This window comes from Corvus cornix, chromosome 2 (genome assembly GCF_000738735.6).
Source record: "Corvus cornix cornix isolate S_Up_H32 chromosome 2, ASM73873v5, whole genome shotgun sequence".
In the NCBI taxonomy this organism is placed as follows: Eukaryota; Metazoa; Chordata; class Aves; order Passeriformes; family Corvidae; genus Corvus; species Corvus cornix.
Window position 1 is genome coordinate 16,487,341 of NC_046333.1, and position 12,789 is coordinate 16,500,129.

General features: G+C 41.9%; 1 protein-coding gene across 2 annotated transcripts in view; it reads right to left on the reverse strand.

The window, feature by feature from the left end:
* LOC104689238 (amyloid beta precursor protein binding family B member 1 interacting protein) overlaps window positions 1–12,789 on the reverse strand; it is a 64,809-nt gene that overhangs the window by 5,951 nt on the left and 46,069 nt on the right. For both annotated transcript variants that reach the window (XM_039572144.1, XM_010399298.3), the window contains exons 11-12: window positions 2,595–2,693; window positions 1,565–1,682 (exon numbers count right to left, since the gene is read on the reverse strand). In XM_039572144.1, coding sequence (XP_039428078.1) covers window positions 1,565–1,682; window positions 2,595–2,693 — 217 coding nt within the window. The remainder of the gene's footprint in view (window positions 1–1,564; window positions 1,683–2,594; window positions 2,694–12,789) is intronic.

Here is a 12,789-nt window from a genome sequence, read left to right on the forward strand (position 1 = left end):
ATAGCTGAATATAGTCTGGGTATCTTCCAGAAAACTGGAAGATACCCAGAACCACAGTGACTTGCCTCAATTAGAACACTAATGATCCTTCAGAGATATTTCCATAGAGACAGTATACATGACTAAAATCTTTCCAGGCTACTTAACCATTTAATGCAATCCATTAGTTAAAATTAGCAGTATATTCTGTTGAACACATGCAATGTTCCTAGATTCTATTAAGGAGCTGAAGTCACACAGGTGTATATACAGCCTTTATAAGGCCTCAGTCCTGCCCATATCCAGGACAGATGGCAGCACCAGCATGGAGCCCCCCTGGCCAGCCACCCTCTCTACAGCTGTCAGCACCTGAACACAAATGTTCCACAACTGTCCCACCCACCCTTAGTCAACTGAGTCAACCCAAACTTCCTCCTGTCGAGGGTTGACACTGGCTGGATGCCAGGCACCCACAAAAGCCACTCACTCACTCCTCTCTGCAGCAGAGGAGAGAAAATTTAAGTAAGGATTCATGGGTTCAGATAAGGACCAGGAGAGATCACTCACCAAACATCAAGGGTGAAATAGGCTCAACTTAAGAGATATAAAGCGAATTTATTACCAACAAAATCAGAGCAGGATAATGAGAAGTAAAACAAGCCCTTAAAAACACCCCCCTCCCCCCAATCCGGAACCTCCCTGATCTCTAAACAGTCTGTTATTGCATCTCCCCATCCCAGACGTGTATTTACTAACATGATTTAACTCCAAGGAATAGTAGGAAGACCACCCTCTATCTCACATGTACTCAGAAAAGGTGAACTGAAGCCCTAGAAAGGTGTTTGAGTTGTCTACATGAGAAGTCAGATTAATTAACTGCCAACAGTGATTTTGACTTTGCCTGTCTTAAGACAGTAAGTACTTAGCCAGCATACCCTTCCTAATAAAGCATATCTTAAGCATGTAAACTAAAATTAGTCATGCAAGTTACAACTAGTATCATTCACTGTTGTATTTCTATCATGGTAAGATCAGTAACAGCAGTATGATGAAGCTACTGGAAAAGTAAGGTTAGAAAATAACCCAATCCTTTCTTACTCTTGTGCCCTAACACCCACATTGCTACCATGGCAATCAGTGAAAGGCTAGGAAAGGGAGTGGCTCACCCTGTAATAATCTTTCTATAATGATCAATCTCAGAATCTCCCACTCATCCCTTTTATTGATGGGAAGAAAAACTCCAACACAGCCAGTGTAGAGATGGGCAAACAGAAAGTTTCAAGACATGGACCATCAGTCTGCAAAATGTAGATGGAGGATAAAGGATTCAGATGCCGACAGAAAAATACCTTATTAAGTTACGCAGATTTAAACTGATCTTCAGTGAACTGTCTTTGTATTCTCCAAGTTCTAACTGTAAAGTGAGAGCTCTGCTGCTGGGCTTAGTCATAGACCAAAGCTACACTGGCCTGTCTATAAAAAGACATCTTGCTGAATCCATGGGTGGCTTTTCTGAACAATGACTATGCAACATAGTAGAAGGGGACAATAAATGTGACTTCAACTGCTGTGACAGTATCAGTACCTGCTGATGAGGATCCTGCAGGGGTAGCTGGTTCCATCACTTTTTGATTGACCCACCGAGAGGACAAGCCAGCTTTCTTCACTGCACATTTGTAATTGTCATAGAGAGTCTTGCCATACTGCAAAACAATCAAAACCATAATATGAGCTTGATATAGGCCAAACATTTTTTTTGCTCTTGGACAACTTTTCTAACCCTGTTTCTTCCTACCTAGTTTTGTTAAAAAGTATCTTTATACAAGTAGTGTGCCCTTTTCCATGCAGGGCCAGGTGAAAAGCATCTCTGTAACAGCACAATAAAACATGAATCCCCATGACCAAACACAGTCCTTGGCTTTAAAATCAACTGTTCTCAGTAAGTATCTTTTTCCAGTCGTTTTCCAGGTATTACATTTTCAAACTGGAGACTTGAGACACTGAATTCCAGGCTCTAGAGCAAACAGCTCTGTCAGTGTAAGACACAACATTAATTTGATGTTCACCCCACACCTTTGTTATATGTCACCCTGCAGCAAAACTGTCAGGAAAAAGCCCAAACTAACAGATAAGAGGAGTGGGTCTGTATGGGAAAATACAGCCAATACCAAGGCTGTGTATAAATCCATCTCCCTCAATGTCTTGTACAAAGAAAAATGGGCTGTCAATTAGGATCTTTTTGAACAGAGTGAGACAGACAATTTGGGTAGGACTGTCTGAAAAATGTCCCCACTGGACTGACCAGAGCTTGCACATTTTTAGCCACAGCATATTATTATTGAGCCAGATAACTGTGCAGTAAGTTTTATGAGTATATGAGTTTTATAGCTACTGAACTCCTGTGTTAATAAGAAAAAGACACTGATAGCTAAGGTGCAGGGACATTCAGCAAATCCATCCTCATCATGCACTTCTGATCTTTGTTTCTATGGTAAAATTAGCATGAATGTCCATTCTTGTCACAGCATTTCCAGTTGAGGTGATGACAGTCAGTAACCTGAGGAAGACCTGATTTTACAGAAAACATATTAAAGTAAATTTACTTTTAATCTCACCTTGGCAATTCTTATTCCTGTTACCCACTGATGCAGGGTTGCTTTATCATCACAGCACAAGTACTTGATGTATTGTGACTCCTTTTGAATCTGGGGGTGCTGAAAGATAGTAATTCATAAAATAAGACAAACACAGAAATTAAATCACTATACAAAGGTCTGAAGGCACCACACAATGACCCTGTGAAAACACATCATGAAGATGATTTGGAAAAAAAAGGCAGCAAAAACAGAATATAAGAAAATATAAAACCCATGGTGATTATGAACTATACACAAGTTGCCATTGGCAGCTTTTGCTTAAAATCATTTAAATGCATTGTAATATGAATTCAAGGGCTTCAGAATTGTAACAGTGATATAGAGTTCAATGAAGTCTACAACTGCTCTGGTTCAAGGTTTAACACTCAATGCACAAACACTAGAAGAAATTCTGTTTCTCATTTTGTGGTCTGTCATATGTGAGGCACCCAGACTGAATGCTGAACATAATTAGTTTTCGAAGAGTATGTTAAATTTGTTTAAGTATAAACTTTCAGGTAAAACAGATTTTTCTCCTAACTGACTGCCTTTCTTTGGGCTCAATTCTAGCTTTCTTCCTATACATTTTTATTCTGCTTTACTCTTGCTGTTTTTGCAAAAATTATATATAAAACTGTGATATGTTCTAGATAGAGAATCATTCAAAACCCAACACCATCAGAAGTATTCTTTTGCATTTGTTTGTATCAAAAACCTGTAAAATTTTTAAACCTTTTTTTTTGACAAAATTTAGGATCTCCTTCCTTTACTGATCAAGGTATTATGGGTATGTGTTGACATACCTTTGCAACTCCAAGACCACCAAAATGCCAGACTTCCTACTTGCCTAGGACTGAACATTCTGTCTAAGACTCTGAAGGAACTTGGTTTCCCTGCTAAAGCAGAGAAGGGTGTAAGTCTTTAGGAACCTGGATGGAATAACATACTGCCATCTCTTGATATGGAAAGAAAAGAATGGACGCAAAGGAAAAAGGCTTCATTATCCCTTATTTATGTGTTCATTTCTATCTATATTCTTAAAAATTTTAAGTGCACAGTTAGTGAAATATTGTGAATGCACGAAGAGTAGCTAAATATGCTCCAAGGATTCACTATTGTCACATCCCTTGCTTTTCAGCCTGTGCAGGTAAAAATTCAAAGCACACCTCCACCTAGCAGCAAGGACACTGGGTTTATACGTGTCAGTAAGCCCCCAAAGCAGAGCAGTGCTGGATGGAGGGAACTTGGCAAGGTCCCTCACAGCACAGAGTGCTGCCAGCCTCCGGCTCATGTAGGTGCCATCTCCTCACAGATGTCTGCTGGTGGGCTGGGACGTCCTGGTGCAGAGGCCAAACCCTGCCCACAGCTGGGTGATCCAAGGGTTCAAAAGCAGAGCCAAATACAGAGGACTTGCTCCTCAGCCACATGTCCCTTGCTCCCTGCTCAGCACTGCAGACACCAGGCTTCCCTTGCTTGTGCTGACCCAGCTGCTCAGGAGGCCATATTCTGATTAAAAAAAAAAAACGGAACTGGTCTGGGTTAAATAGAACTCATTTCATCATGCTGTAGCTTTGGTTTATATATTTTTAAATGCAGAAGTACACAGCATGACCCACATACAGCAAGGGGATAAGGGACATTGTGGCTTGGGGAGAGAATGAGTAGCAAGGGATGGATGAGAGGATGGGACCACACAAGTCGCTATTGCTGCCAAAGCCCTGTATCATCAAATTATGGAGTGAGAGGGAACATACCATGGAGATAACTGTGAGGAAGAAAAAACTAAAGGGATATTACACCTTAAGAGGTCTCACACAGACAGGTGCATCCCAAGGCAGTGCTGTGGGTGACCGTGTTACAGTCCCTGCATGTCTGCACTCACCTGCTCACATAGGTCACACTCTTGGCCATTTTTCCACAAACACACAGCTGGCCATCTCCCCTGGACAATGAGTACATATCTCAGCCCCCTGGAAGTGCCTGTGGCTACCTTATTCTATTACCTTGCTCTAGGGCACTAGAGCTTGAGAGCTAGGGACATCTTACACTACAAGCCCAGAGGTGCCAGCTCACTGTCACCAGGTGCCCTAACTGCAGAGCAGGTGCCATGCCCACCTCATGGCCCCTCCCTCAGCTGGTACACTCACACATCACCCCTTCACACAGCTCAACGTACAGGGCTGTCTCTTGTTTTTATACACCTCTGCCACGTTTCAAACAGAGGCAGTAACCAGGCCCCTGGACAAACAGCCGGCTCCAGCTCCCAGCATCTGCCTGTCCCTGTCTCCCACAGCCTTAGAGAGCCTGAAGGCTGCTCAGAGTGGGCTCTGCTAGCACAGTAGGTGGCTAGGACACAAAGCCCAAAAATCCTCATTTCCTTCCACTATTTCTCCATTAGGTGACCAAACACAGTGAAAATCATTAGAGAATTCAGCCTGAACGGTGCCTTTAAAAGGAAACTGTAAGCAGGCACTTTTTTGTGTGGGAGTATATCCCATATACCTGGGTTACTTTATCACCAATGGAGACAAAAGAACCAGGAGGTGCAAACAAAGACACTGCAATCCTCGGCAAATTCAGTTCTTCAGGCACTTTCCAACTTGCAGCAACTAGCAATTTTGCTCCAGTGTGTAAGGTCCTACTGAACCCAGCAGATGGCACCCAAACCTTTCAAGAAGGAAAAAAATGAGCTTTTTTTCCCCCCTTCTTTTTCATGGCAAGAAGTCCACTGCATCTACATATTTCCCCCATTTTTAAACACCACACTTACAACACTTACTTGCGTGCTTTTATTACAAGAAAAAATAGAAGACTTCTATCATTAAAAAATGATTCATGCAAACATCTGGAAGAATGTCCACACTGCATAACAAGGCAGAGGAGGTCATGGCATAAAGTAAGCTAATGGTGCTGCACATACACACAGCTCTGTCACTGGGATCTGCTTCTGGGGTGCTCAAGAGGAGCTGCTGCAGACCTCTCTTCTGGAGCACCCTATGGAAGTATTAGTTTCACACGAACACCAGTACTGTGCCAGATCAAAGGTTCCTGAACCCAGTATCTGGACTCCGAGAGCGGCCAGAAATGGGGGAAGAGAAATAACAAGATAAGCATATATGATACTTCCTTCTCTATACTCTCTCTTATCTACAATGATTTTTGGGTATTTTCTGAGACACACGGGGTTTCTCTGTAATTAGGTTCTCCTTCAGGTACTTCTTCAGTTTTTTATTGAGCACGAAGATCTGGCATCCACAACACCTTTTAGCAATAGTTTTTGCAGGTCTGTCACACACTCTATGAAGAACCACCTCCTTCTCTGAACCTGACTGCCGCTAGCTTTGTGTAACATTTTTGGTTTGGAAGAGACACCGAATGCCTGACCCCTAGCCACACCTTTCCACTCCTGAGCCTAGAGATCTGCATCATACTCGTGGCAAGCTGTCTCTCCTTTTCAGCCTACGGGCTTCTAGTCTCCTCATTCTTCAAGCCAAAGTAATTTCTTACCTTTGCTTATCCTTGTTGCTCCTGCTTGATACTTTTCCAAGTTTATTATATATTCTCTTTGACATGAGAGGACCAGAACTGCACAGGTGAGGAGAAACCAGGAACTCATGCCATGGTAAAGCAACATTTGCTGTTTTATCATCTATGTCTTTCCTAATCACTCCTAATGCTTGATTTATATATCTGACAACTACTGAGCACTGAACCTCAGCCTCATAATGGCCTTCCAGAATTCCTCAGTCTGCCCTTTCCTCAATGATCTGAATAACGTAACATCATCAGCAAGTTTCCTCACCTCACTCCTTACCCTGACTATGAATATTTTCAGACTGTGGGGTACTCACCATCCTGAGAAGTTGAGGGGGAACTGTCAGTGAACAAGGTGAAAGAGTCCCTTGTCGGATAACATGCGAGTTACTCACTGGCTACCCTTTACCCTATCTTTTCCTGGCTATTGTCTCCACTAGGCAATCCATCTTAACTACTGATATTCACCAGCGGGACCTATTCCAAATTGCCCCAATCAATTCCTTGATTAAATTACTCCAATCAGCAACCGTGATTAAGTGCACAGTCACAAATATATGCTGTCAATTAGGGACCAAACTAGCAAGCTGTTGAACCTCCAGCTCTGAGAAGGAAGGTCAGACACCTCAGAGCCATGCAGGCACCCCGAATAATCTCTTTGTTACAGCTGAGAACTGTATTGTCTCTCATTTTTCCAAGAAGCAGCAGCAGCAGCACTGGCTCTTTCTACATGTAACTTTATGAATGACACATGAAGCTTAACTTATTACTGGATCCACAGCCCACTGAGGTCAACTGGAAATATCCCACTCACCTCACACAGGCTTTGGATCAGGCCTAAAGAGGACTGTTCAAGGCTGCCAGTGCAGAGGCTGCCTACAGTGGCTGTCTGTAAGGCCAGACCACAGGAACAAACACAGCAACACCAAGCTTAGCACTGAAGGTTTATACCCTTGTACGGGTATACAAGATTATTAGTAAGGGGCTCAGATGGAGACATCTGGCTTCTTGTGGTTTTTAGATGCATAAAGCATGCTACTTTAGGTAGGAAGATAAAATGGTTGAGCCAAGAATTTTCACAGCCCACCCACCCCACCATGTGCTTGCTTGGAGGAGCTGTATCATAGTGGAATTGCTTCGGCAGTACAAATGGCAGAAGTCTCTGCTCTTGATGCTGACCTTTACAAGCTCAACTTCAGAAAAAATCTACTACATAGTGCATAAAAATGGTGATTCAGAATAAGCAATTCGAAGAAGAACCTAGGCAGCTGGAAGTGCCTGGAAATGCTGACTTAGTATGAAGATCCCTAAACGATTCTATGATTCTCTGTGGACCAATTTCCTCCTTTCACAGCTCCAGTGTCTCAGGAGAGTGTTTAGTCCAGCACACAGACGTAAGCAGCTGTAGTCAATATGCAAGTCTGGTTTTGCTAAATTAGATTCAGAGTCTCTGTAATAACCTCTCTGTGAGACTAACAGAGGTCACTAACATCAATCATGGCACATGTGAGAAGTACTGTACTTTAAGGCAAAATAACACTAACCTCAGTATGCCACACCTCACATATAGACACGGATAAATTATTTTGTTATAGGGTGCATATAATGCCCTGAAAAGATCATTAAAATCATCTGACAGCAAAGTGAAAACATCTTCTCTGGAAAGCTTTAGCACCTTTGCCTCTGAAATATGCAGCACCAAAATGAATTATGAAAGACAACTGCTTAAACAGCAACAACTCTAGAAGTCATAGTTTAAAAGAAAAGTGGAAATACGCAAGTAAAAAGGGACTACAGAATTTTTCTCACATAAAAAAAAATGGAATAGTGCTTTGAAATAATATGGACTACAGTGAATTTTCATCTATCGATGTCAAAACTCTTAATAATGATGAATTAGTCACATCATCGAGCCTGATTTTGCAGGTATTAAGATCTGAGCATCTCAAATGTCAGGCTGCAAAAGGATGTGCCATGTTTCACCTAGAAAAGCACTGAAAAAGCTTGGAACAGAAGCTAGTATTCTCCCCTGTCCCACTGTCTCCTCTATAAGTATCAACTGTCTAGAGATAAAAAAAAGCAGAAGCACTTGAATATAAAGAGTTTGTTTTCTGAAGAGGTTTAAAAAAATATTTGTCCACAGATAACATTTTCAGATATAAAGTAAACTCTTTGCCTAAGGAAAGAAAGATAAAACACATTGAAAACCTGAAGAAATGGAAACTGAATGATGTGGTTTCTATGGTGTCTGCCAAAACAAATGACTGAAGGCCATGTGTGCATGAAATTGGAGATTATCCCAATAACATGTTCTTTTTGCTTTGCCTTCTTCCAACACTGAAGATGAAAAGTAAACTGAAGTTATTCAGGCATCTCATTGCATTCCTTGCCCCAAAATACATGGATCATTGCTCAGTCTCTGAGGCAGAAACAATAGCCAGAAGCATAAAGAGTGACTAACTTTTGGATCACAAGCTTTGGCTTTTCACAAAATGCTCAATGCTTTTGGATACCTTAACTACAACCAATGAACTTGTGCTCTTGTGCTGTGTTGAACTAGCTTCTCTGAAAAGCTGAGACTCTTCTGGCTCCCATGACTGGAAGAAGAATTAATACTCAGCACCTTTCAAAAGTCACAGTGAAATGGTTCAGATTTGCAATCTACCATTCATCGTGGTCAAATTCTGATGCTATGCACTCCTTGCGCGAAGATGATCATGCTTAACTGATCTTTTGAAGATGTGTGAACTCCATGAATAAAAGAATAATTGCCCTATTATAAGGAAATTATTCTTTTGACCTATGTTTCTCTTATGACCTGAGGCAAAATTTTTAGGTCATTAAAAATATATGTAACAGCCATTGTAACTAAAGAGGTCTGCTTTATGCAGGAAGTAATATTTTCCAAAGCTATCATATTCAATTTCTCCCTGTCCATTCTCTTTGTTCTCCCCACTGTTTATACATTAATCTAGCAAAACTGTGCATGTACATGACTGTAAACCCACGCAGCTGGAAGTGTTCTGCAATAAAAAATATTTCTACTTTTGCTTTCTCAGTTTATCTAGCAATGAATTTTACTCTGAAACACTTACCTGAAGCACTCATACTAACACAATTTCCAAATCTTTCACATAAAGAAATGAAAAATCTCCTGTTTTCTATCCTTGTTTCCTGCACTAGCCATTTGTTCTACATAGCTGTTATTCATAGTGTTTTCTATCTCAAACACTGCTAATTCTCACCTTCTACCTTTTTAACTGCCTTTGTGTTGAATGCATTACGTACATGACTCAGTCTGCACGGAGCACACTGGGTGAGGGAGGAGGGAATCAGGAGAGAAGCAGCTAAATACCAAATTACCTGCTAGAATGATGCTGCTATTGCAAACAAGCTATTCTTTTGAAAATTTACTTCCAAAATTCTTTGGATCATTAGAATTTTTTTTTTAAATCATGGTGCCAAATGATGCCAGGAAAACTTAACTGTTTTGACTGCACAGGAAAATGTACCCAGCTGTAGAAATAGAGGATGATTTGCCTTTGTCTCAGTTTATCCCCAGGAAACCAATTTTTTTCATCCTAGATTAATTCAGCATTATGCACCATTACCTCCAGATTACTCAAGCATAACCAGCACCAATAAACTATAATTAAATCCACTCTTTGTCACAGGCACATCAGACTGACTAAACCAGCAAATTTGCATATAGATTACCTTGCTATTTGTCTGCTCTGAAAGATTTCTCCACATGGTGTGACAAAATCAGCTCCTGGACGAGCATGCGTGCGCATGCACGCACAGAGACAATCCACAAAATAAACATTACATTCACAATTTCTGCTCAGTGCAATAGATGCTGTTGCTAGCATGATGGACAGATCCCTTCCTTCCTGGTGAAATACCTTATTTTTGTGGACTTCCAGTTTCAGCATATTAAATAAATCATGAAAGGTCTTATTCATTTCTACAGCATTTCCCATATAACATAGCAGATGGTGAATGAGAAAATTTGCAGGGAATCTAGATATAAAAACATGTATTTGTAAATGCAAAGGTGGCTCTGAGGAACCCAACCACTCCTATTTGCTGTGTGCAGTGTGTGAATATATTTTTGCTGGAAAGGGGAGAGAATTTGATTCCCTCACCACTGCTCTCCCAGGAGTGGCCAGCACTCTGTGCAGGGTGGCAGGGAGAGCTGTGCTTCGACCCTCTCCTGCCAACTCTGCTGGGAACAGTGACACATCTGAACTTGACAGAGGCAGGTTTGAGTGAGGATCTTTTTTCAAACGTGGGTCCCTCTCCTCTCCTCTCCTCTCCTCTCCTCTCCTCCTCTCCTCTCCTCTCCTCTCCTCTCCTCTCCTCTCCTCTCCTCTCCTCTCCTCTCCTCTCCTCTCCTCTCCTCTCCTCTCCTCTCCTCTCCTCTCCTCTCCTCGAGGTCTCTATTAGGAAAAGACTCACTTTGCCTGATGTCAAAGAGAGAAGTGGGATCTTTAAATTTATGTAAGCATTAGACTTAGGCTGAGCACAAGATAGGAAGAGTCTGCATGTTTACAGAAGATGTCCAAAAAGTATTTCTTATACTCAGAGGCTCTGTTTTTAATATGCTGAGGGTTCTTTTCATTGTTTCTGGGTTTTGAAATGTGGAATGTCCTTTGAGGGAGGAAGGCTTGTTTAGCAGTGGTAAAGAAAAAGTGCATTTAAGAAGGTTAGAGGTCAGCACAGACCAAGTAGCCACTGGAAAATAAAACAGTTCTTCAAGTTTTATAGTTGCCCCAAAGCCTAAGGATTCCTGAAAGCCAAGTCCATCAGAGCCTCTGTGCCAGGCTGCATTCCTGTCCTCAGGACCCAGCCATATCGGCCCTGGTCTGCTGCACAGGCACAGCTAAAGGTGACCCTGCTCTCAGACACCAACCAGCCAGCTGTGCTCTTTCTGGTTGGTCACAGCTGGGCTTTCTGCTGCCTGATATGAGGAAGTAGCTGCTTTGTTCTGTTATTGCAGTTGTCTCCTGAATCATCCTGAAAGGAAACTTCTGAATAAGCTCAGCAAAATGCTCTCTCTTTTGCTAGTGAACACTGTGATGTTTAATTGTTTCTGGCACCCCACCCTTTTGCCCATTATCTCCTCAGTGTCTTGATTATTAACAAATAAGCAAAGCACAGCCCATTTTTGTCCTGAGGCAAAGTATATACAGTGGGGTACTGAAATAATGGGAACAAATGATGCACAAGGAGCACTCACAGCATGTCGTGCTTTTCTAGCTGTAAGAGGCATACCCTACAGGATGGACCTGCAGACAAAATATTTATATTTGAGCTAGTTTAGGTGCAGATCCAATATCACAGGCTGCAAAACCCACCACAGCTTCAGGATAAGTATCAAAGCAACCTGCATGATACTTATGTGCATGATCTTGTTGTTGCTATACTAACACCAGTACCCAAGCCAGCATTAGCTACATAACCCTGATAGGATCACTGAAGCGGAAATGAAACACCTACATTAAAAAAGAAACAGCACAGAGGGAGCTGCCAGCTCCTGGTGACTGGATGCATGTTAGCTGGGACAGGCCCTAGGACCAAAGGGTTGCTGTCTCTGCAAGCCCCATACCTGACTGTAGCCTAGGAGAAAAAACTGGAGAAAAAGCCCACATCTCATTTAGAGAGCTTGAAGTGAAGCAACATTAGAAGAAATGTCATGAAGACTTTGAGGAAACACCCATATTATTCAGGGCTGTGTCAGACAACCCAAAAAATCTCGTTCTGGCTAAAACCAGGTCACCAGGGTTGTGGTTAACATTAGTTACAGTGTTTACATTCTCTTTACATTCTTGCCAATGCCTGGAACATAGATATAAAAATGGCAGGAATGTTCTGCTCATTCTTGTAACATTCCTTGAGTGCTCTTCCCTCCATAAAGACACACCATGAAGATGACCAAGACTGGAGGGAGGCAAAAGGAAATGTTTTCTCTTTTCTCCCTGCTAATATGAGACAAGACCTTCGAAGCAGGAACAAATGTTACTGGGTTTAGCCTACTGATTTGTTTAGAAGGCTCATCATACAACTGGGGACTGGAGGAAAAGAAAGAACACCTCCTTCAAGTCTGAGGCCATATTCAACTCCAAACCAGCCTACCCTCACTGGCCATTTGCTGTCATTTGAATGAACAACCGGCATGTCCCTGATCTTGAATTAAGGATGCCAACAACTCAGCCAGTCAGAAATAAATATGGTATTTTTTCAACTTAGTGCTCAAAGGCTGGGAAAACATGGTTCTGAATTCAGCAGGATTTTCCACCTAGCACAGAAGCAAGGTACTGCTGAAGCTGCTATGCCATTGCATTTCTCCTGCACTATAAAGTATAAGCTGGTCTCTTGCCTCTGAGCTGGACAGGTTCTTTTGCTATGTTTGAAACAAAGCAGAGCAAGTAACTTAGCTGATGACTGCTCACTGTTTTGACACAGCAGTTCCTAAGGGGTCCTCAGAAAGCAACAATTCTTTAAAAAAAGTAGTGGTATGCTATTCAAAAACTTGCCAAGTGGCATTACAGCTTGCTGGAGCTAATACGAGCTTGCAGACTAACAGCTTCCCTCAAAATATTTTCTTTGCTTTACAGCCACCTCACTGAACAGTTAG